The 24,655-nt window shown below is 47.9% G+C and overlaps 1 protein-coding gene across 3 annotated transcripts in view; it reads right to left on the bottom strand.

The window, feature by feature from the left end:
- WDPCP (WD repeat containing planar cell polarity effector) overlaps nt 1–24,655 on the bottom strand; it is a 103,942-nt gene that overhangs the window by 1,030 nt on the left and 78,257 nt on the right. For 2 of the 3 annotated variants that reach the window (XM_027805418.2, XM_055714685.1), the window contains 3 exons: nt 14,801–14,936; nt 6,901–7,001; nt 5,377–5,405 (listed from right to left, as the gene is read on the bottom strand). In XM_027805418.2, coding sequence (XP_027661219.2) covers nt 5,377–5,405; nt 6,901–7,001; nt 14,801–14,936 — 266 coding nt within the window. Of the gene's footprint in view, nt 1–5,033; nt 5,316–5,376; nt 5,406–6,900; nt 7,002–14,800; nt 14,937–24,655 lie in introns of those variants that run through there. The other variant, XM_027805420.2, reaches the window with a different exon arrangement.

The raw sequence follows: 24,655 nt of genomic DNA, 5'->3' as shown, positions 1-24,655 counted from the left end.
TTTGAATTACAGATGAGTAGCCAGCCCTTCACGATGCAAGGAAAAAACTAGGTGTGGAGCTGAAAACAAAGGGGAACGTGTGTTTGTGCTGTCTCGGCGGGCAAGACGCTGGCTGGCGTGGGAAGGGGGGTGGGCTCGGCCCTGGAGGTGGCTGTCAGGGCTGTGGGAGAACCGGCGAGGGCAGATGGGACTCACCTCAGTGACTCCCTGCTCGATGACTTCAGGAAAGAGGGGAAAAAAAAAAATTAAAAAAATTCCCCTAATACTTTCGGCTTCGTAAGGAACCTTTACCAGAGCAGCAGCTCCATCTCATGGCATGTGCAATTCACCACAGAGATCGCGTCACCCTCCGGAGCAGCAGTGCCGTGCACAGCCTGCCCACCCCCGCGTGCAGCAAGCAGAGGTGCGACGGCTCAGAACAAGTGCCGCGTGGGCACGGAGGGTTGTTTCCAGCCCATTGCCGGCCACAGCCCTTGCAGGGAGATGGCGGGAAGTGGCCCTGTCACAACATGACCCCCTGTAAATTCTCGGAGGTGTTTTGAAGATGACGGGAAAAGTCCTCGGCATGCCATCCAGAGCAGCGCTTGCGTCCCAGCCCCACCACATCATCACAGTGCTGAAACTTGACACACAGCATCACCGCTGCAGGTGCTGCTCAGGTGCCCTCAAGGAGGTTACGAGGAGCCTCGCTCAGCAGCAGCCCTCGGCGGGGAGGGGGCTGTGTGCATATGCCTTGGCTTTAGGGTGGCTGCAAGCTTGGCACTTGTTGGAGGCTCCAAAAAAATACAAAAGGTTTTTCTGCAGGGCAGCCACAGCAGTACGTTAGCCTTGAGGAGCATCAGTGGCTGCAGGTAAGGGGTGGCTCCTTTTTCCCTGGGACTGTGTCAGTGCCTGATGCAGAGGGGTTTCTGCTCTGGGGACCAAGGGATGAGGTGGGAAGGTGAATGCAGACTGAAGAAAACGAATGAAACAAACCACCACATCATGTTTGACCATTCAGAGTTCAAGGTTGTTTGGGTAGGTCCCTGTTGCTCAAGGCTCAGGGTCCCAGCTGCATCAGATGATAGGTATCTGACCTAGCTTTTGCGATTCCTGCCTCTGTCTGGGCAGAGGTTAACGAGAACCCAGCTCTGCAGACCCATCTAGCTGCTTTATTTAAAAATACTTTAAAAAAACAAACAATTTGCAAACCTCTCTGGTCACGCTAAAGCAGGCTTGGTGGTGTTGCGTGGGAAGCCTGTGATGTGGCATCAAGCTCGTAGAGGTGTTTAATGTTAATCAAAGGCTGAAGAGTGATAATGACTGGAATCCTCTTCTGACATCTGCATCTTTTCTTATGTAGCATCCCAGCAATAAAAGAAGCCCTAATAATTTGATGAGAGTCGATTTTCATGGTGGAGGAAAAGGGCTGTCTAGGAAGAGGGGAAGCCAGCATCGCAGTGCTGCTGCCCATGGTAATGAGCAGCTACTCAGCCAGAGAAGGAAAACATGAATATCCTGACAGGAGAGCATCCACTTGTGCCCTGGAGAGTTCAGATCGTGGGGCTTTGCATGGTAATGATGTGGTCCCGCTCCGGCGGGCGAAGGGAGGAGCGGCTCGGGAAGGCACACCCTGTAATTGAAAAGCCACTAAGCCCTCTTGGACCTGCAGGGATAGCAGGACGCAGGCAGCGGTTGGCTCGGGCTCCTCAGGTCTGAGGCAGAACAGAGGATCCCTTCCGTCTCCTGGAGCAGGAAATACAGAGAAACCTCTTCCCCGCAGCGCCGCATCGCTCCCGGGAGGCTACGCTTGTTCTCCTGGGCATTACTCTCAAGGGCATGATGAAGGTGGGAAAGGACGGGAGTGGGAGAGAGGAATAAATGAAGGAGCCACAGGGAATTACCTTAAACACTTATTTTTTTTCAGGTGGAGACTGCCTGATTCCAGGCTGCAGGAAAAGCTATGTGGAAGGACATGCCTGTTGTTAGGATCCATAGGTACTGCTCCCTTTCACTGGAAGTGCCTTCCTTCCCTTGGATGGCACCGTACGGAACCCTTCTGGCCAACAGGTTATTGGGTGCTAATACACTAAACCAACCATTCGGTAGCCACAAGGCACCGCTGGCTTCAGCATCTCAAATTGCCGCAAGTAAGGCCAGTCTTCAGCCCAGAAACTACAGAGCACTTGAGATTCACGTTTTCCAAAGGGTCTTGTTTGTACCGAGGTTGGTGGCCAGGGTGTTTGGAGGTTTAGTTTTGCTTATCTAAGGCTGGGCACTGCTACATGGAGACACTGAACCAACCCACGTAGGTTGCTCAAGCTTATCAAACAACAGAATAACGCAGGCGAGGAGGGACCTCTGGAGATCGCCCTGCTCAAAGCAGCCAGAGCAGGCTGGCATGGCCCTGGAGGCTGCCCTCACCCCATCTCCAGCCCTTCCTGGAAGACAGAACTGAACATGAATGCCAGATCCTGGCCTCAACAAATCCTGCGGATGGGATGCTCGCTTCTCACTTGCTTCGCCCCTGCTTGCACAGGGCAAAAAAAGCCGCAGGTTATTCTCGCTCCTCTGGCAACTACCCATGCTGTCACCACCCCCATGCTCAGCAATGGGACCCTCTGGCCAGCAATGGTCCCAAAACAGCTTGGCAAAGCTGTGCAGTCTGCATTTGTCCTCGCCCATCATCACCCATGCACCAAGGGGCTGCAGCTGGCACACACGTGCCCTGCGCTAGCACGAAGCCACCAGGACCACTGGCAGGGGTGCAGGTGGCCCCCGTGGTAGCACTGCCTCCCTCTGAGCTGCCGCTTGCGTGCTGTAGGGCTAATGCTTTCCTCTAGAAAACAAAGCTCGAGCGTTGTTTGGCTGTGTGACAGCCAACTGCTCTGGCAGGTGACTGGGAACAGTTTGTTGCATGATCTTTGCAGTTTCAGGGAGGAGAAGCTTCCTCATAGCTGAGGGCAGCAGCAAGCGAGGAAGACGTGCGTTACGATGCACCTACAAAAGATGGGTCTGTGTCAGATATGCCCCTGCTGAGGGCTCCGTGGCCATCTGCACCGGGGACAGGTCACTTCTGGTTCCAGCCTTTGGGCAATGAACTGGCAAAGTGGGGCAAAGCAAATCCTCCAGCTCGCTGCTGCAGAGATCCTCCTGCCGAATTGCCTGTGCAAGAAGGGCTGGGCTCTGGGTGTGCTCCCCTCGCGTGGCACCGAGCCCGGTATTGTGAGGGCTTCCTCTAAGCAACGTGCGGGAAGTAGCGGTGGAGGGACGCCAGCCTGGGGGGGCAGGAGGGTGAAAGTGGGACCTTGGGGATGGGCTGTCCATCAAATGCTGGCACTGATGCAGCAGGCTGGTGGTTCCAGGTGCAGAGCCACTGCCGACAGTGGGTTTGGGTTGCCCTTGGGATGGGTTGAACTAAAACCAGAGGTCGGTTCAGCTAGAAGGGGCTGCTCTGATTTGCTGGGTGCCGGCTCCTGCATTGGTACCCAACTGCTCCCAAACTTCTGAATTCCCACATGTCATTAAAAGTCAGGACAGAATCATGTTGGAAATGTATTCCCAGAACTACAAAGTGTTGCGTGGATGGCTTTTGTACTCCAAAAAAACCTGGTGTGCGCACACCAGGCTGCCCCTTACCCAACAAGTCATTGCCCAAGCTCTCACCAGAGCTGCTGCCTCCTCTCCTCGGTCCTGCGAGGAACAGCAGCGCTGCAGGGATGGAGGTGTCCCGCTTTCCCATGGCAGCTCGGCGACCTGTGGGGAAATCAGGGCACCTCCACCACGGTCGTAGAGGTCACGCTTTGACCTGGCAGCTTTCAGCAATGCTGACCGCTCCGCTGCAGTAGCTTTTTGGAACTAAGGATGCTCCCTTGTTGTCCTGAACGATGTGACGGCAAAGCTTTCTTCTTTGTATCACTCTCATTACACAGCCTGTACGTTTGCACTCATGGATCTTCTTGTCATAGTCCAGAGCTTTCAGATGCGCTTCTGAGTTTATTAATTCAACTGCTTAGGTGAGGATAAGGAGCATCTTACACGCAGCTCAGGGGAGGAGCAGCTACCTGCTGGATAACCCACCTGCAAACCCAGGAATCCCACAACATCCCCAGACCATCACCGCTGCTATATTTTACCTTACTCTGTATCCTGAAGCAAGCAAAGCCATCAAAAGGCAACAGGGGACTTTCTTTTGAATCGAGGGACTCCCCGCCAGCGCGACCCCAGCGCAGCGAACTCTGTCACCTGCTCCCCAGCCTTTCCCCATCCTCCACCCAGGCAAAATGTGCCGGGGCCCACGGGAGGCTGCAGAGGTGGGGCCGGCACGTGTTGTTCTCCAGTGCTTCGGGACTGGTAGAACAGCTCTTAGAGCACGATTTTACTTGGCACGGGCTGGTTTTGTAATGAAAGGAATAAATAAGTGCCATCGTGCTCCGCTGGGAGGTTGAAGTGTTTCCTTTCTTTTCTTTTTTTTTTTTTTTCCTTTTAATGATCTGCTTGTATCAAGGCCAAACATTGAATGCTTTGGCCTCAAAAATAAAAGTTTCAACAAGAACTGTAATTGGGAGGAGGCTAAAATGGAGGCTACAATACAGGCACTCTTGTGCCTTCATCCACGCTGCTGCCAGACAGCTTTTATTTATGTTATTTTATTTTATTTTATTTTCCCTGTTTTCCTTTAAAGCAGAACTGAAGGAGTGCTCTGGTGCTGCACGCTGCTGACTCACCAGCTCTGGAGCCAGGCTCCCCCTACGCCTGCGCTCCATCCGCACCCCCAGGACACCCAGCCACCCGGGGCACCAGAGCAGGCTGGGGGGGAACGGCCCCCAGAGATGGGGGCAGCTGATGGCTTTGGGGGACAGGGCAGGGTCCCCATGCCCACCTGGAGGTCTCCTCCTCTCCTGCCCGGGGAGCTTCTTGCGGCTGGAAGCCCAAGCGGGTGCGGGAGGGAGGAGGACACAGGCTCGAGCCTGGCGCTGGGGGAAGGGACCATCCACCTTCTTTGGCAGCACCTTGCAGTTAAATCAGCTTAAAGTGATCATGAAACCATAGGGTAGTATTTCACCCCTCTTTACTGTGGTCTCGCTCTTGAAAGCACCAATACGAGCACTGGCTAGTTCGTGTAAGATGAATGTGGATGAAGGACAATAAGTTCTTTCTTAGGCCCCATCCAACAGGCATCGGGTAATAATTTTCGACTTTTATGCGCTGCGCTCAATTCAAAGCTGCAGACGAAGCCCCGCTCTAGCAGCGTGCACAGGAGCATTTCTACCAATTTCAGCGAGAGCCCTGCAGGCAGACAGCTTGCAGGGACAGGCTCGGGGAGTTTCAGGAAGCTGCAAAATAAGAGTAAATAATAATAAGCAGAAATAAAAAAATAAATCACAAATGGGTTACCTGTTCTGAAGGAACTGCTCTCAGATTTCCTTCAAAAAAAAAGAAAAAAGATCACCATGTTATTTACATTCCGTTTAACGTGCTGAAAACCCCAAACAAACAAGGCTACGGTATTAGGTAACTCCTTCACTTTTTTGATAGGACACAGCTATTTTATAGCCTCTTATTCAATGGATGAATTCAAATGTTTAATATATTGCTTATACAAGTCTACACATGTGGGATATGTATATTCCCTCAACCCCCAAGTTAAAGCAACTGTGATTTTTGCGGATAGGGCAGTGGTGACGCAAGGCCGGTGATGGATCAGGGTTCCCATGTCGTCCCAGCCTGGCGGGGAGCCGTGGCAGGCGTGGGGTGCCCACAGTGACAGCGGTGGCTGCAGCACACCTCCTGCCTGGGTGGTGGGGCTCGGTCCGGGCTGCTGCCTGCACGCTCGGCCCGTGTCTCGGAGGGTTGTGCAGCCGAGTGCCGTCAGTTGGCTGCTGGAGGTGCCGGGGATGAGTCTTCGTGTTACAGCTTGAGCCCCATTAACAGCTGCCAACATCAAAAAGCAGTCCTGCTGCAGGCAACGCGTTTCTGCCCCTCGCCTGGTGCCGCCTGTGGTGTCCTCCCATCCCCAGGCAAGGCAATTTGGTTCAGGGGACGGGCAAAAGCCCACGGGAAAGAAAACATCCATTTTTTGGGTTGGGTTAACGTGCCGGTGGCTGCCTTCATGATCCCGTGAAGGTGGACGGCAGGCGGCGGTGAGGGGGATGCAGGACCTTCCCGTTCCGATGGTGGCCAGCTGCTAGCGGCTTCACCGTCACGTGGAAGTGCACCCGTAGCTGGCTCGTTTGAGACCATTTCAGTTGTGGCTACAGGAACCGCAGTTAACGCCTTGACTCTGTGCCAGTGTGGCTGGAGACTGGCTCTGCTCCTACGTACCTGTCACTGCAGTGGTGGGACACCTGCACCAGCAGGAGATAAAAAGCCCCATCTCACCCCTTGTGCAAATACTCTTACATGCACCTGGCTGACTTTACAGGGTGGCCCTTTAACCGTGCCTTCTTCGTGCTGGGCTCCTCCTCTGTCAGACTGTAGCACTACTTTGACTCTCCTGTGACAGAGACACCACTGAGGGAGGATGCCCCCGCCCCTCCCCCCCCCCCCCCCAAGTAGTGCAAAATATGGCTTCACAAGACACGTAGCTGGTGAGGCTATGCTGGTGGCCATTGTGCCCCCAGTAACAGAGCAACAAGGACCAAAACTAACCAACACTTTGCCTGTCTTTGTCAAGTCATGCACAGCGCTGCAAGACAAGGATGCTCATCCCATCAGTTGATTTAGTCTATGCTGCGAGAGCTGGTGGCCGAGTCCTTGGGCCTCTCCCTGCTAGCGATACTCAAACCAAGCTCACGCTGCAATGCCACTGCCTTATTTGCCCTCCTAGATCCAAGTTCTTTTCCCAGGTATTATTTCCATTTCACCATTATTTCTAGGTTCACCCCCTTGGGCATACCTGCAAGAGACTCCCTCGCTTACCTTCCTGGCTGCTGGAAAAGGGTTTCCCCGTCAGGAAGGTGGCATGGCCATCTGCTCCAGGCTTATGCTCCTTGTCCTCTGCCTGCCCACGGCTGGTGGGTCTTTGAAAACAAAACAAAAGTGATAGGAAGGGAGGGAGCACGGACTGAAGACTTGGGGAGATGCTGCATAGCACAGCAAAGCTGTTTCATTTGTTTTCTGCCTTTTCAAGTACACAGCAGCCTGTGTAATTCCCTGGCTACAAACTGTAGCTCTTTTTTATCAGATGCCAGCACGTTTGTTGACTGAGCGTCACTAGGTTCACTCATTTGGCTGTGCAGTCGCTCCAGCACCATCCTGTCATTCAAAGATGTGGTGTAAAGCTGGTGTTTTCTAGAGCAATTTAAGTTTTGTTAAGCAGGACAGGCTGGGGATGTGCAACACGTGTAGCAGGCGCCTGGCACCGCAGCAGCCCTGCACGGAGGCGGTTGGGTGGGTGCCAGCAGACGAGGACATCAGACCCAAAAGGCAGCACTGATTTTCTGTGAGTTTTGAAGTTAAATCCTGTCCCCACACTGCTTCCATCACTGAAATCCAAGTTGCCAAGGAGCTGCAGGGAGGAAAATGCCAGCTATGTGCTATGGAAATACAGATGGATTTTTTTTCTTTCTTTTGTTTGTTTTGCTCATCTCGGTTTCTTCACTCATCATTAATCTCTGCTTACGTAGGCACGTGGAAAGGCAATCCACTCCCAAGACAGTGGAACTGGAAACATGGAGGCCATCTTGTGCTACCTTGGCTTGCCGACTTGCCGCTTGCCCTGCTGCCCACACACTGCCAAGCGCCTGGTGAAGTCCGAGGGTTCAGCAAGATCGAGTCGAACAGAGAAAATAAACTAAACCTCTCACGCCAGGCCAGCTGGGAACCCCTCTGGGGGGAGTCTCCTCATTTGGGTGGCTTTTCCTCCTCCACGGATGTAGTCATGTTTGACAGCAAGTAGTGTTTTACTCAAGGGTGGCTCTTAGGTGTGACAGCAGGGCAGCTGTGAGAATGGAAATGCGAACGTTTTTGTGTGGCACCCAATTTGTTAACTGCCACAGTGCGAAACCTCGCTAGGCTCTGATAATACAAATAGTACATTCCAAGAATAAAAAGCCCTTTACTGCTGATGAGAACATAGATAATTAAAGAAAAAGCTCAGATTTTCCCTGCGCCTTTGTCTTCACGCTACCAGTTGGGCGATGGCTGTGCAAGCAGCTGGGCATCTGTAAAGCAACTAAAAGCAACTCTCCTCATCAGCTTTCCCCGAGACACTTTTAAGCTGCAGTAATGCAACTCTCCCATCACGCTAAGCTTTATTGGTTCAGCAAAAGAAACTAAGAAACTTCATTGGAGACCAGATTATGCTGGTTGCAAAAACGGAGGGATTCTTCTGCTCTTCGACCCCATTATCTCCTCCGTAGTGTCTTGATCAGCTTTCTTACAGAGAGCCTCGGATTCTGCCGAGACCTGCAAATTGCTTTTTTGGCTGCCAAATTGCCATAACCCTTCTATTTTTATGTTTTAAAAGAGCTTAAAACCCTCCATCCTCTTTGGATGTGTCTTTAAAATTGACCAATACTGGGAGGATTTCATGTATATCCGAAGGCTTAGAAGAAGATGTTACCTCTACCAAGCCTCTAGTTTTACAGTCAACAGACATGAAAAGCCCAGCGGGGATAAAAGGAACATAACCAGTTCTGTCTAATGCACATAAATCTACCTAAGAGCTCAAGGCACTGGAAGTACTCAATGCGCTACATTTATCTGAATCTAAGATACAGAAATGGGTCTTCAGCCCACATGCCACATGTCCCAGTTTGATGCCAAGTTAATATGAATTAAGAGACTGAGATGAATAAACAAGGTCAGTCTGGGCTGGGCCAAGTTGAATCAATGTAAAATAATTGTCAGTATTTTCTGTCAGCAACGCTGGTTTATCTTGGCTTGGGATTCTCGGTGCTATAGATTATAAAATGTTTTCAGTGGAACAGTTGGCAGACATTTTATTGATTTTTCTTTGTTTTGTGAATGCTGGAAAAATTTCCATTAAGTATACACGCTGCTCATGTGATGAAGCCAAATTGCTTTTTCAAACTTTTCTTTCTTTAAGTGTGCTAACACGTTAATACATTAGCAATCTAATTTAATCAAGAGGACCTTTGTCTGGAATCAAGAGGCCATAGAATGCACCTTGATGCATCTCGAGTACTTATGGGCTAATAAGAGTTAATTTCGTGTTTTCAAGGTGCTGTATGCATCGCTGACTAATTAATTTGCCCAACACCCCTTTGAAGTTGGTAATGTATTATCTCAGTTTTACAGATGTAGAAATTGAGAGTGCAACTTCACACAGAGCCACATGCATTTGCCCGCTGTTGCGTTCTTGGTGCACGTGAAGCTCCTGTTGCCTTCACCGGGGCTGCACAATGCTGAAGGATGAGAAGGGATGCTGCAGCAGCCGGGCAGGATTAACACTGCTGAGCTGCTGGATACCACTTCCACGATGAATTTCCTACACCCCATCGCCACATCCCCGCAGCACGCCTCGTAATAGAGTTACTTTGGAACTGAAAATTGCTAGGACAGATACAGCAGCTTGTAAGATTACTCCCGGACCCGTGGCAGACCGTATTTCTCAGCTTATATTCCTGCTATTTGAAGACCTGCTATTTGAAGAAGTTTGCTTCCTGGTTAAAGAGGACTTCTGAAAAAGATAATTGATGGTGGAAGAACAAATGGAAGTGCCATAATGGCAATATTTTGTTTAATTGCATGGAACAGTGGAGCAAGGAATTTTTTTTAATGTGACACACAAAAGTATGCAGCGGGGTAACTCTTAATTCTCTCTCTCTTTATGCTGATTTAATAACCAACATACACAGATATGAAAGACTGCCACGCAGTTTTCTCTTAATGCTTCCTGAGGTTTGATCAGTGGTGCTACAGGCTAAAAATATACAAATATGCTTCTGAACGTAAATAAAAACCTTGCAGAGAGGTATAAATATGTGCATCTTTAAGTACATAAGCAACAGGAAAGTTTTATGATAAATGTCACTGTGATGATATAAATTTTTGCCTTCTACCTTAACCACTCCCACTAAAATAGGAGATATCCTAACTAAAGTAGGAGTCATTCTGGTTTGGGGATGGGGACAAGGTAGGTGGCTCCAGCCCAGCCTCACACACATCCTGACACTACAAATGCAAGATACTGAAACCCACAATGCATTATGGTGAGGCAACAGAAGGACACACTGACGGGGAGCAGACCCACACCGCAGTTAGCAATGCTGATGGCAGAGCAGTGGGGGCAGCCATAGCTCTGTGCTGACCCTGTGCCAAGCTCCGGCACGCTTACAGCACTCACTGGTTGACTCACCCAGAGATAAGCTGTCCCACAGTCAAACAGCTCCTTTGAGGTGTTGTCCAGAGGATCGGTATGCTACCTTGGTCCTCTGAGCAACAGCCTCCATACCTTCTGAAAATGTTTTCCTCATCTACAGGCAGCAAAAGGGTTCCGTTAATCAAAAAGTTTCCATAAACAGGTAACAAGAATAATGAGAGGACAAGGATTGCTAGGCTGTAATGTATCTGACACTTGGAGGGAGGCAATGGCAATGGCCAATGGCAAATGTGAGCCAGAGGGGAGAGCTTTGTCTTGCAAAATTATTCATGGACTGTGCATTGCTGGTGGTATTTAACTTTCCTGTTCATGTCAAGAGTGAAAGAAATGACACAGCAAATAAAATGCCTCTATCTGGAGTGTTGCCCTGAATTCTCTACTGTCCCCAAGTTGCTGTGCGCCCAGCTCAGGATGCTGCCCACAGCTCTCCCCGACAGCCACACTGCTGCTGCTCTCATCAAGTGCATGGAGCTGAGCCCTTTCTCTGTCTGTAAAGCTTTCTGACTGTCAAGGCAAGAAGAGAAGCCAGATCTCGCCTACAGGAAGTTCTCTAACCCTAACCTTGAGACTATTTTACGAATTATTATTTTGGTTCCAGCCTTTTCTGTCCTTTGCTTCCCCTGTCTGTCCCAGGCAACGGCTTTCCTTGTTAGGCAAAGGAGATGATGATGTGAAGAGTTAAATGAAGTGATTTATTAATAATGCAGCCTGAAAACTGGGCTTCTGTTACACATATGCAGATGCCAGTCTCCCTGAAGGTTGTCAGCAACAAGGTTTATTAACTAAGTTAACCAGAAATGTCTTCTGCTAGTCTTCACAGGGCTTCTGCCTCGGTGTAATTCATGAGATAAGCCTCAGCTGTCCCAAAACACTGCCAAGATTGAAATAAAAGAAAGAACAAAGTCCAGGTATGTGCTGGAGATGAGCTTCCAGGACCTTAGCTGAGATACAGATGTGGGCAGTGTCTGGGTCTGATAGGGGTGGTAGCGTTAGAGACGCAGTAATGTGGTCGACCGACTTCACAAGTTTGGTGCGACTAGCTGGTACAAGGTTGTAAAGCCAAGGCAGACGACAAAGGGCTCGGGGAAAGAAGAGAGAGCAGCTACCGAGTACTCTCACTGAGCACCTGCGAAGTCCCGTCGCGGTGCCCCACAGAGATGCAGGGAGCCACGGCCACCCGGGAGGCAGCGGAGCCCGGCAGCACCCGAAGTAATGCAGGCAAGTGCACGAGCGGCGCTGCTGCCTTGGCGTGACTTACAACTCGCTTGCACAGACGAGGCTGTGGGGATTTTATTGCAAGATTAATGACACTGACCACTGGTGCTCAGCTGGCAAGGAAGAGGTTCGTTCTGGGTTGGACGTGAGCTGGAGGTGACCTGGCTCAATGCTCTTCTCAAAACACGTTCAGCTGTTCCGCTAGATCCACCGTCGGGGTGGCCTCGGCTGAGGTCTGTGACCCGGCGGGGAGCTCTGCGGGGTGACAACAGAAATGAGCCATCGGCACGGGTGAGCTGACTCTTGTCACACCCCCAGCAAGGACGTTTGCTGTGGGATGTCACAGTATGCCAACGCGCAGGGGATGAAGCAAACAAAAGCTAAAGATTAACCTTGCTTCCCGGATGATAAATCAAGCCCCCCAAGACAGTATCTCGAGGCTTTAAATGATGCTGAGGAGGTAGATCAACAGGTTGCCTCCAGTAATACCTATGAAGCGTGGCTGAAGCACCCTGGCCAAGGCAGGAGGCCGTACTGTGACCGGGGTTAGGGAACGGAGAAGCACAGAGGTCTATCTACCACAAGAACGGAATTTTCTTCTTTTGCTTTTCTTGAGGGGAAAGACTTCCGAAGTAAATAGGAAATTATTCAGGATGTACATTTATCTCACTGGTGAGCAGAATACATAAACACCAAAGACTAGCCTTAAACAGCATGAGAAGTGGAGAAAGTCAATAGTGAAACAAAAAATGACCAAGCTAACGAACAACAGAGAGCCTTTGCAGGAGGGAGGATGTGTCCCGATTATTGATTTTGAAACTGCGGGTAGTGGTTGGAGGCTGGGAAGAAGTGGACAGGGGAAATGTCAGATATGAATTTGTGATGTGGGAAATTGGTTAGAATAATAATGTTGCTGTGCACTACTAAGACACTCAGCTGCAAGCACTATACATCTGCAACTTCACGAACTTCACCCCGCTTTAGTAAGGTGTTGTCGTCCCCAGTTTTCAAGTGAAAGGCAGCAGAAAGCAAATGCGATTTAATTTTGGGTTCACAAGCTGGATCAATTTAAAGAAATTTCCTCAAGTGCTGCGCAACCATCTATTCGTTACAAACTGTGTCCTTTGCTGATGTCTCAGATTAGGCAGCCAAATCTCTAGTAATGCTGGAGTAGAGACGCAACATTGCAGTGACTGCAGAACTGAGAACGTCGCTATTTCTGTAGGCACCAAACACCCAAACCCTTCCTTTCTTACACAGATTTCTTCACATGAAGAAGTCTGACGCAGACTTGGCAGCAGATGTATTATAGAAAACAAACTCTGTGAAACTGGAGGCAAAACACAAGCCGCAGGTACATGCTCACAACCATCCGTGGGGTTTTTTCAGCACAAAGAAGAGGCTGTTGGAGTCACCTGTGCCTCGGCAGGTGACCTTCCCAGCCGGCTGGCATTGTCACAGCGAGTGCCTTGAAGACTTCAGCCCGTGCTGGCAGGCTCCCAGCACTGTGGCCAGCTGGGGAGCTGCGAGGGGTTTTCTTTTGCAGCTCTGCGAGAGGCAACCCACAACTCCGGCCTCTGCTGGGGGAGGCCAGCTCGAGCGCCGGGCGTGAGGTGGGGAGCTGGTGGTGTGGGTGGGGAGCTCGCTTTGTACTCACCAACCTCCAAGAGGCAAACAAAAGCCTCGGGAAATCCCAGCAGTTTATGCAGTGCCAGCGGTTGCAAGGAGCTGCTCGTGAGGCTCAGCAACTTTTGGTGGCCACCTGGGCAGGCGCGGGCAAATGTGGTCAAGCCGGGGAGCCCAGCAGTAGGAGGGAAGTTGAACTCTGCCGTCTCTGCCCCAAGGCGCCCGACGAAGGCAGACACGGGACTGCCAGAGATGTGTGAATCATAGCCAGCTCCGAAAGGGAAACGGTGAGCCGAAGGGAGAACAGCGTGCTTACACCTTGGGATCAGAGGCGTGCTGGGATAGCCTCTGCTCTATGTGCTGTTAAAGGAGCTCCTTTCATCGGAGCGTTGGAGAAGTCCTCTGCAGTCAATACAGTCCCCAGCACGAGCTTACTGTGTTTGCTATCTGCCCACATCAATATGCTGCTATCTCCGTCCCGAAAGTTAAGACAGAATAATTGTGTGCTATATTTTTAAAAACAGGTGCCATCTCTAAATCCACTAGGTATCTCTGAAAGCTTTAGATAGTGTTCTGTATCCCAATATAAATGTATAAAATAAGTATTTCACTAGCGGTGTGCAGCTGCTATAATGGATATTATACCTAGTACTGCAAAAGCTCTATCTCTTTATGTGAGGAAAGACAGAAAACTAGCTAATATACAGATTTCCAGAAGGAGAAAGAAACGTGTTTCTTGCCCACATAAAGAACGTTCAGCACATTTGTACACACGTGTCCAGGATGATTTGTCAGTGTGGAAGTTCAAAGTGCTCACACCAGATTCACTAAAAAATGTTCCTACATATACAGCAGGCATAGAAAATAACTGCATCTATATACTCACTAGGAATGAATAATTGTTTCTTTTCTATCAAGATTGCATGAAGAAAAGTAAGAGAAATATATCTCTGAATCTTTGCAGAAGAGCTGTTTCATGGTAATTTCCCATCCGTTGCAAGGTGGTGTGCTGGATCACCAGCAACAGAAGCACTGAAAAACGCTCAGTCGTCAGACCTGTTGTTTCTCTCATAATATAGGTGAGTTCCAGGTTTTAATCAACTTTGGGAGAAGGGCACTCTTGGAAGATCATCCCAGGTATTTTGATCACAGGCTAGTAATGAGCTTACAAAAATCTGTGAGGATCATGTTAGGTTTTTTAAAGTTCTGTTTACCACCCGTGGCTGTTAATTCGCTGCATTTCCACTGAAGTATTTCCCTCTTTGCACATTCATCAAGGAAGGCTGCATTTGCCTAAATGGTTTAATTTGAAAATGGTTGTGCTAGTGCATGTGAAGTGCTCGCCAACTGACTATGTTTCTGGAGATCACTTTGTGCCCATGCCATGTCCTTCTGCCTTCCAAGTTGTTCTTAGTTCCTGCTTAGTGACTTCATGCTTTGTTGTGTTTACAGCCCTGGTGCAGATGACAACCGAGGTTGTCAGGAAAGTTCAGAATATCCAACGTACATTTCAAAAGTATTTTAGTTCATTGTTCTCCCCCTCCCTTCCATTTTCTGTTAGGGCAACAGGGGATATTCCTTAGCCCTACACAACTCCTTTGCTGCCCGCGTGCCCCTGCCCGTGCCACCCACCTGTGGGCGCAGCCCTGCGCCGCTGCTCTGCCGGCCACCCCGCGGGCAGCTGGGTCGCGCTCGCCTCTGTGCTCTGACGGTAGGTCCACGACAGCTTCACGAGGTGGGTCTTCCTCGTCTGACTGCCCCAGGAGCTCTTTAGGATGAATCAAGACACGGTATCAGGCTTACTTCATTTTAAAGTACCCATCCAGTCGCCAACTGTTTGCCTTAGGTGTCAGTAAGGACAAGGCTTCCCTCTCTTGTAACGGACCAAACCAAACAGAAAACCACACACTGACACAGCTTCCACCCTTGACTTTTCCCCTTGAAAGGGAGGCCAAGTAGCCAACAACCACCAACAGTAACATGTCCAAGAGCTTTTGGAAGGGAGGGAGCGCGTGCGTGTTGGCGTTAGTCTGCAAGGGGGAAATGCCTCCCCTAAACTGCCACCTGCAGAGGGGCCAGCTGGCTGCCACAGGCTGCTGCGCGCCAGTATTTCGCTGTTGCCATATAGATCAAAGTCTTATTAATTGGATTGTTCCCCCACAAGGTATGGCTAACCCCTTCTTTTAAAAATAAAGACCTCCCTTAGCTTTGTTTAAAAATATTTTTGTTCACAATCGAGACCTGAAGTCTTCGAGTAGGGGAAGGAGTAGCCTCCAATTCCCAAGTTCCAGTCTGAGCCCTCTGGCGAAGGAAATCGTTTGAAAAGACCCAAATCACTTAAAAATATAGAGGAGGAATTGCATATTCTGGGTGTGAGACTTAAAATAAATAAATAAAAAATTTAGTCAAACCGCAGGCTAGCAGAGTTTGGATTAAGGAAGAAAAAAATCCTGTTACAGATAAAGACTTTAAAAGATTTTTCTCAAAAATCTTAAGACCCTTTTGCGTTTTTTCTTTTTTAATCCTGTTTTTCTCCCCTTGTTCTCTGCCTTTCCAGACCCTGCATAAGCTAATCTGTGCGATACCCATGGCAACACCACGGGCAGTGCGAAGGACATAATGCTTTTGTGAGCGCTGCCATACTGCTCGCTTACATTTTGGCCCCAGACCCAGAATACTCACCAGCTTAGGAGGGCAAATCTACTCATAAGTGTTTCTGAATCTGCAAGTCCTAAAAAGCTAACGCTGTAAGGTTGCTGCAGACTATTTCTACTCTTCATGCCACCTAAATGCTATTAGCATCTGTGGGGTGAGAGAGGGTGAAGTGTGGCAACCAATTTGGCTTTCTCAGGTAGCCGACGTTCCCCACCTGTGCTGCCGTTTCCCACAGGTGGGGCAATTATGTGGGGAACAGCTGAAAGCAACCAACTCAGTCAGGGGCAACACACCTCCTCCAAGCATGCACACCACATTACAATAGATAAAGGAGCTAAACTGGCCCTGGTGCAATTTCTCCTCCAGCTTGAATAAAAAAAATCCAAAGAGGAAAAGCAGGAGGAGAGAAGAAAGGTGCATGAGCAATGCACGTCTAGGAAACTCGACTCACGGGCAAGCAAAGGAGGTTTCTCCAGAGAGCTCTCCTTGGAGCCTGCTGCAGGCCGAGCAGCCAAGAGGAGCAGGGGAGCGATACAGAGATCTTAAAAAGGCACAGGAGGAACGGCTTTTGGTATGCGTGAAGAACGCTGGGAAAGGGCTTAAACAAAATTCCTGCTGATGTGTGTGCAGCAAAAATCCACCGCAGGTCTCCTGGGACAAACTTTGATGGCCTCTGCTTGGGAGCACAGCTCTCGTCGCCGCGCTTCTGCCTGGGAACTGCGTGCTGGCTCCTGAAGAGCCTCCCGCTTCATTTGGGCTTCGCTTTTGAGGAAAGCGTTAAACCTCTTAGTCTTCCAAATGTCAAAGCTAAGACATACAGTGTGAGTCAAGCTGGTGTAATTAATCTTTTTTTCCCCTCTTTTTTTTCTTTTTCCACCTACTCGGTAATGTCTAAGGCCTACATAACTTACCCCCTTAAAGTTACAAACTTTCACCAATATATGAAATTATTTATTATAGTTCATGTCTTCTCCTTAAGACATCACTGACACAGCTCCAAGGAGCAGTGGCGTTTCAGAACGTAAACCCCCGAGAGGAGTGTGTCTTGAGAAAGGAAACTAAATAGGATGGGGGCAGCTTTGTCTTGCTCTTTCCATCATGCCATTCATTTGCGTTTTCTCGTACCTGCTGAGAACCAGACGTGAATAAATAGCAGTCTCCTCACGTCAGTCACCAGTGTAACTCACGCACGTGTGCTGGGGGGCACCTAGCAGTTCTGTAACGGGGAGTGGGCTACAGTCTGGATGCACCCAGTCCTCGTGTGGCATATTTCCAACACATGAATGCCACGAGCAACTACAACCATGGCCACCGACTTTGATATTTCACGCTGCTACACCTTGTTAAGTAATGCTACTGGATGCATAGGATGCATGGAAAACAGAGCAGTCCTGTCAGCTGCAAGCACGCTTGTAGCCGAAACTGGGGGATAAGGGGGCTTCTTACCCAGGGGAGTGCAAACAGGTCTCTTTGCACTCTCATATCGAAACAAAGTACCTGGAACTGACCTCGGGTTACGAGGACTGAACCTGTTCTAGCCTGGGTATACAGCTGCAGTGTCACAGTAGAACATTAGATAGGATCACATGCCAGGAGTGGTTCAAAGCCACAAAACCATCAGATATGAACTCTAGAGTAAAGAAATAAACATTTTTGTTGTGGGACATTGGACTGTGTTCCCTGTGAGAAGTGCTACAGCAGGCAAAACAAATGCACAAGGAACGCTGTTTAAACAACATAGCCCTTCCCTAAACAGAGGCAACACATCCCACATTTAATTAAAAAGGGGAAGATTTTGGCAGGAACGCCACAGGGCTGTGAGAGGGTGGTGGTCCTCGCATCTAGGTGAGGGCTCTGGCTAGGGTTTGGTGCTCAGTGAAGACTTGACTCTGTGCTAGCACTGGAGTATCCCAGCCTGCACCTAAGATTTCATATTCAGGTAATTGGGGATCTTCCTTTGTCTTATTGCACAACAAACTCTTGCTGCTTTTAATTCTAACCTAGTTATTTGCTTATCATGTTACAATCTGGGGATTTGAATCTGAATTTGAATTTTAAAAACTTGACAGTTGGTATTGCGGGTAAAATTGTTGTTTCATCATTAAAGTCATTTATCAGACGCAATAATCGGAATTATATTGTGCTAATGACCTTTTATCTATAAAATCCCATTTGTCATGATCAGTGTTAGGATAATGTACACACTCAACTGCACAATACACATTCTGCATTTCCAAAATTTGCCGATAGCTGCTATTGCTACATCTGAAATAGCCAAATACGTTTCTTTACAAGACCACTGAAAGTTTTCCTACGCTTTAATGAGCAGGATGCTCTCTGAACATCATACGCAGGTGATGAGATCTCGTGCTTTCCCCACTCACGTATATGTCATTATTTAACCGTATCTGTTCTCTTTTGGATCTGTGTCTGCAAATCAGAAGCTGTTCCCATTCTCCAGCATCCTCCACTGAATTTTCAGGAATAAAAATGCATTTTAAAACATGCAATCCCACAGTAAAATGAAAATCTTCTCGTAATATTGTTTGCGAAATTGACAGCTCTACTTAACAGAAGCCATTAAATTATTTACAAAGTAGCAGCTGCTCTTGTACAAATATAGCCTTTTTGGGGCATGAAAAATAAACTAGTTGATAAGCGAGAGAGAAGCCGTTTGACTTCTCCTTTGTGTGCGGGGCATGGTATGCAGAGCCAATTCTGTACAATCTGATGTTTACAGAGCAATCGTCATGTCCGACCTCCTTAGGCAACAGGGACACAAGAAGCCTTTAAAACGCTGAAGCAAGCATTTAATCAGAACTCTTCATGCTGATCTTTGAAAAATTCAATAAGTTCAAAAAATGTAACTCCTTCTAAAGATAAAATACCAGTTTTTTGCTTCAGGAGTTGCAAATATATCCCAACGAACTCCAAGTGAACCACACAGACCTCAGGCATACTGTTGTGTTGTTTTTTTTTAAAAAAGTAAATCATAGAGATTTTCTGAACAGAACAATCAAGGGGGGCTGAAGAAATGCAAATGGTTAAGCAAAGTCAGTGCTATAAACCAGTATAGTTTAGTAATAACCCAAACAATCACACTTTTTTTGGGTTTTTTTAGGCATTTAAATTCTTTTCTGAATAACTATTTCCGTGTGAATGTTAATATTTTATTATGCATTAACTTGGTTTTTAAAATTTTTTATTTTGACCTGTTGAAATTGAGCTCTCATGCTTTTGTGTTTTGTTATTTGTTGTTTTTTTTTTCAAAAGGCAAATAACCGCTGCAGGAGGTGTGAGACTGAGCACGACCTCACACATTATCAAGTTGCTCTGCCTTAACTCTACTCCAGGTTTTCTCAAACTACATGAAAATTATTTCTAAAGCCACTGGGTAAAATCCTTTTGGTATCAAAATCAGTAGGAAATTCCATTGCTGACTTGAGTGTGGTCAGCTCTTTTATCTGGCTACAATTGTTCTCCTGAAAATGTCTTTCTAAATAAACAGATTCTAATAAAATTGTTTAATTTCAACAAAGTCCTGCAGGGAAACCACACAGCTTTGTTTGTGCATGTGTAAAAATACAACTCTAAACATCTCCGCCTCTTTTGGTCTAGTTTTCCAGTTTATTTTTGCCTCGTTTTGTTAATTCCTAGTGCTGACATGTTTTCATTTGAAATTGTGGAAATATTACTTTTATAGTACTCTTAAAACTCATTGAGAACAGCTGTTACTGCTAAGAAAACTGGAAAAGGTACATTAAATCAGAATATCTCCCATTTGTGTTGTAATTTAACAATTTGATACCTGAGAAGATAAGGAACTTCAATCACTACCAGGCAGAAGCAGCCCTTAATGGCAGGTAACATGTCATTATTTCACCGGTTGGATGAATGGGCATATTAGCAGCATATTCACTAATAGGCTCATTAGCAGCAGCAAAACTGTTTCAGTGGATGTGCCAGGAAATTTAAGAATTAAAATAAAAGTTATGTGACAAAACGAAAGGAGGAGTTAACATTTACAAAGAACAACTCTTTTTCTTCTTTCTCTCTTTTTTTCAGCGTAGACGGCTGTATTTCACTGAGCAGTCTGCAGCTTGCAGCCAAACCTGGCTTTAAAACTCTGCGAATGGAAATGCCAAGTCTTTACCAGCTCCGGCTGAGATTCAATCTCTTGTTACTCATTTGCTCTGCTAGAATCATACACAAAATTAAGCTAATCACTATATAGGCTGAAAAGCTCATTTTATATCTCCCTGGAGCCAGTCCTGAGGAACCACTCTAGCAGTGCCAACGTTATTTAAACAAACCAGGTGTATCTCACAGGGTGATCCAGATGTAGTACCACACTGTGATGGGTCACCAGCTGAAAGAGACCGAGTGACCAAGGATTTGCTTCAATTCCAGGCCCTTTCACTTCAAAGGCTTCACTAGTGTCCCAGCAATAGACAGCTTGCACCTCTAGATTTTCTCGGTTTCCCGGACCATCTGATGTTTGCCTTGGAATCAGGCAACAGCTGATGCACGTTAACCAGCTGCAGTGCCAAGGCGCAAGAGGAGCCACCTACGGCGGCTATTACTCGCTAATTACAGCAGGCAGAGAGAGGACATTCCTGGTGACTAGGCATTTTCTTTGTTCAGTAAGTGGTACTTTAGACCAGGTCTTTTTTTGCTCTTCCCCGCCCCCCCATTTTAAGTGACTATCTAGAAATACCTGTTCTAAAAGAAAGCTGGGCAAAAGCTGCCAGTGAGCGGAGACATCTGGTTGGGGTGAAGGCTGCAGCACTGAAAACGTGGGTGCAACGCTCCAGAACATCTCAGTGAAAGCTCAGGGAAGACCTGATTACTCTTAAGTGATGCTCTAGAGACTCCACAGAGGCAAAAGCGCCTCTGGCATTGCAAGCCCCAACCCACAACGGGCAAAGCAGGCGCTGCTGAACTTGCGTGTTCCTTCAGCTGCTCTTCATGACGCCTGTGTACGGGGCACACCCTCTGCTTGGCACCTCCAGCCCATGGACCAAGCGTCTCTGCTCCTGGCTTCTGCCCTCTGGGCATCCAGAGCAGGGAGATGTGCCGGCTAGACTGGAGGCAGGTAGGCTCAGGGGAGAAGAAAACCATTTCAGGGGGTTAATTGAAAGAGAAATACATCTGCAAACACAGGATGCAGAAGGGAAGCCTGCAAATAAATGCTGCCAGCTGGAAGCTGGCCAAACTGATAAAGCAGAAAAGAAATTGAGGGTTAAATGTTTTGGATGCTGAAGGCCTGGAGTTCAAAAAGGAGCTCAAGGAAACTCCCAGCCACCAAGTCCATACAAAAAAGCTGTAGGCAAACATACGCCTTCTGCAGGACAGCTGTACCCCAAACAGAGTTTCCAAAAGTGAATGGTTCGGACCAACTGTTAAGGGACATCTTTTAGCACCTGGGAGATCCTGTGCAAGGGAAGAAGATGCCCACAGGTGAGCAATGGCTGAGAGCAGAAGGGGCTGCTTTCCCCAGGGAAATGGATGAAAAGTGCATCTGCCCGCACTGGGTGGAAGAACAATGTGTAGCTGGGGATGTGTTTTCATTGCTTGGTGGGAAGGGGCAGAAGGGAGCTGCTCCTCCAGGCCAGGAGGTGTGGGAAACCTCACAAGGCCGGGGGGTCACCCTGCCTTCCCTGAGGCATCCTGCCCACGTCAGGAGGGGGGTACTGTACCTGATGGCAACCCAGTTTTCAACAGGTATGTAAGGATCGAGGGACTGCAACTAGAAATTCCTGCCTAAATCCCAGGGAGAAAACACCATTAAAAGGATGCTTCCTTTTCCAAAGAAAATCTATTTCAGGTCTGCGTGGGCTACTGTTTTCTAGCAGTGGGCTGGGGTAGGAAAGCCACCTTTTTCCACCGGACCAGGAAGGTGTACTCAAAACAGAGGATGGGACAACCGGTGATGCGTCCCTCTGACACAACACTCTCTGCGCCAGGCCCTTCTGGTGGTTTCACAAGGACCCTGTGTTTCCAGCACCGACCCTCCCCTAGAGGCTATACAACAAGACCACCCTGGTATTCAGACAGACTATTTTTAAAATCAGCTGAGGTCAGAGTCTTTTACAAACAAGGTCTGCATCGTGCTCCCAGGCTACAGCGGGGTACGAGAGCAGCACGAGGACAGCAAGGCATGGCTGGTAACACTAAGGCTCTCAGTGCAGGAATTGCATTTACAGGTGGGAAAGTCCTGGTTGTAGTATCAACACTTCTTGAGCAGGTGCATAACTATGCCATAGTGCTGGAGCAAGGCTAGAGTTCAAGAGTTAGCTAATTGTATCTCTCTCAAAAAGGAATTGCCTCAGACCAGTTAATTTGTCAAGATAACGAATTGCAGCAATTCTCCTCATTTGGAGCTGGGCCACTAACACTGATCTGAACTGTATTTAAACTCTTGATGACAGAGACTGAAAAAGATATTGCAATACTGGAGGTACAGGTTCCTAAAGCAAAACTGCATGTACAGCTGGAGTTGAGAGGCAGCAAGGGCATGCGAGTACACATCCTGCATATCCCTTAGATATGAAGAAATTCCCTGGGGCACCGACTCTGGTGCCTGGGCAGGCAGAGTTCATCTTGAATCTTCGGGAGTGACTGAGGTCCAAAAAGGATAATATAGTACCCATCAAGTCTCAATTTCTGCAATATGAGATAACACGAGCAGAATTTTTATCTCTTCCCTTCTAAAAAAAAGAAACAGACCCCAACAGTACTGATTGGAAGTTACTGAAGGTTTTCTGGTAGCCACAAGAAAACCCCCTCCACGGCGCTGATGCTGTGACTCTCACGGCACTGCATTCTCCCAAGCCCCAGGTCACCGCTGCGTCTTTCCTTTCTGTGCAGCAGTAGACATGAGCAAGTTTGGAGGAGAGGAAAAGCAGAAGAAAGCTTCAGTAAAAATGCAGGTTTAGCCCAATGACTGTCCTGAAAGTAAAGCAACAGCATCAGGCAAAATGAAATGATATATGCTCCTGTGCCAGACCTGCTCCTCTCGCTGCCAGGTGCTCCTTCCCCCGCAAGAGAAACGTGGACCAGAATAAATCCTGTATGTTGACTAAGGGAACAGAAAAGAATCAGGGATGAGCATCCCCGAAGGATGCTCCAGACATGCTTAAATTGGGGAGCAGGGCCAACTTTCCCTGGGCTTCACTGGAGCGTCCCTCCAAAGCATCCAGGACATAGCCTCTGCTGCTACTGGCATCTCCTATGAGTGGAGCAGGACACCTGGAAGCCTCTTCCATTTGTGCTCCATCAGGGCTTTCTGGTGTTAGAAAAAGCCAGAATGTTTTCAGAAATTATTTCATGCTATGAGGTTAAGCAGAAATAATGTCAGCTAAAGACAGGGAAGTATGCATGACCTTTGACAATGACAACGCGACTCTTGCCTCGCATTGGCACACCCTCTCCGGGAAAAGGATGCACCGAGAACAAAACTGGTTGTTGATGACTGTGCAACTAAATCAGTACCTTAAAAAGCATCAACGTGAGGAATTAGCCAGACAGCTCGCTTCAGAATATTCCTGCTGAACGGTCTGCTTAGGAATGAAATGACTTTCTCACGTTATTCAGAATAATCATTCTCTCTACCTGTCCACTTAATTTAGAAAAGCAAAGTGGCTTTTATTTTGGAATAAGTGCATCCACAGGCAGAGTTCTTTCAAAACAGCTAATCTGGTCATTGCCACATGTAAACAAGCCCTTATAAATTGATGGGGATGGTAAAGAACTAGTGAAGGTATGGCCCAGGACTTCTTACTCAATTTGCAAGCACTTAGTTAGACCTATCTTCCTCAGGGCTAATATGGTGATCAACAGAGCTTACAAGAGAGCCAGGTTCAATTTAAACAACATAGTCATATGTTTGAAGAAGAAATGAGCTTTTGAAAACCGTCTCCTCCAGTTCCAAGTCTACCTGGCTTGAGTCGATCCTCACTTTTTAAGAACCACAGTCAAGTAGTAATCTAGGATGTAGCAGATCTCAGAAGTGTTGATCGACCATAAGGTTGGGTGGAAGGCTGGTAGAGAGGTTCAGGAGCCTGCAGGCTCCTCTAGAACAAGCGAGTGACTGGTAAAGGGTAACTTTATGTTGCTTGCAGCTACTTTCTTGGCTTTGGCTGCACTACAAATGTCTTGCTGTGCGCAGACTGCAGAGGCTTAAATGTTAAGGTAGAACATTATAGAAAGCACAGATCTTTGCAGGATGGGTTATGCCATACTGTGCAATAGGCAGGGTGCTTATCTGTTTTTGTTCCCAAGAGTTTGCTGCTGCTGGAGCGCTCCTGGGAAAGCAAGGGCCGTCTCAGGCTGGAAATCTGGGCTGAGGTTGCTCCGACTGTGTTTGTGGTGGCTTAGGGCATGTGTCCACACAGCGTGGCAACGGCAAGAGCTATGTGGGAGATGCAAAGTGACCTAGTTCAGCACCCCTAATTCCTGCAGCTGTGCTAGCTGCTCCGTCCTGTGCAAGTGTGAAGTGAACCAAATACCAGTCACGTTAGAGACTGACCTTGTTTTCTTAGAGAAACCCATGTAAAAATGGATATAACAACACTCTTGACACTTACCTCACAGGATGTTGTGAAGCTTAATTAAATGTGCGCAAAAGCATTTTGAGATCCTTAGATGAAAGATGTTTTTATAAATGCAAATTATAATAATTACGGCTAGTAACCACCATCAACTACTGAAACAATTAATTCAGGTTGCCACAGGCCATCACAACAACGTGTGCAAAGAGGCATCAGCCATTTAATGACATATATGCTGCGTGAGAACTCAAAGCCTTAAAAATGCTGTAAACAAAGAGGA

Source organism: Falco cherrug, chromosome 6, assembly GCF_023634085.1.
Source record: "Falco cherrug isolate bFalChe1 chromosome 6, bFalChe1.pri, whole genome shotgun sequence".
Lineage (NCBI taxonomy): Eukaryota > Metazoa > Chordata > Aves > Falconiformes > Falconidae > Falco > Falco cherrug.
The sequence above is the reverse complement of the archived record's forward strand: the minus strand, read 5'-3'. Positions and strand labels throughout refer to the sequence as shown.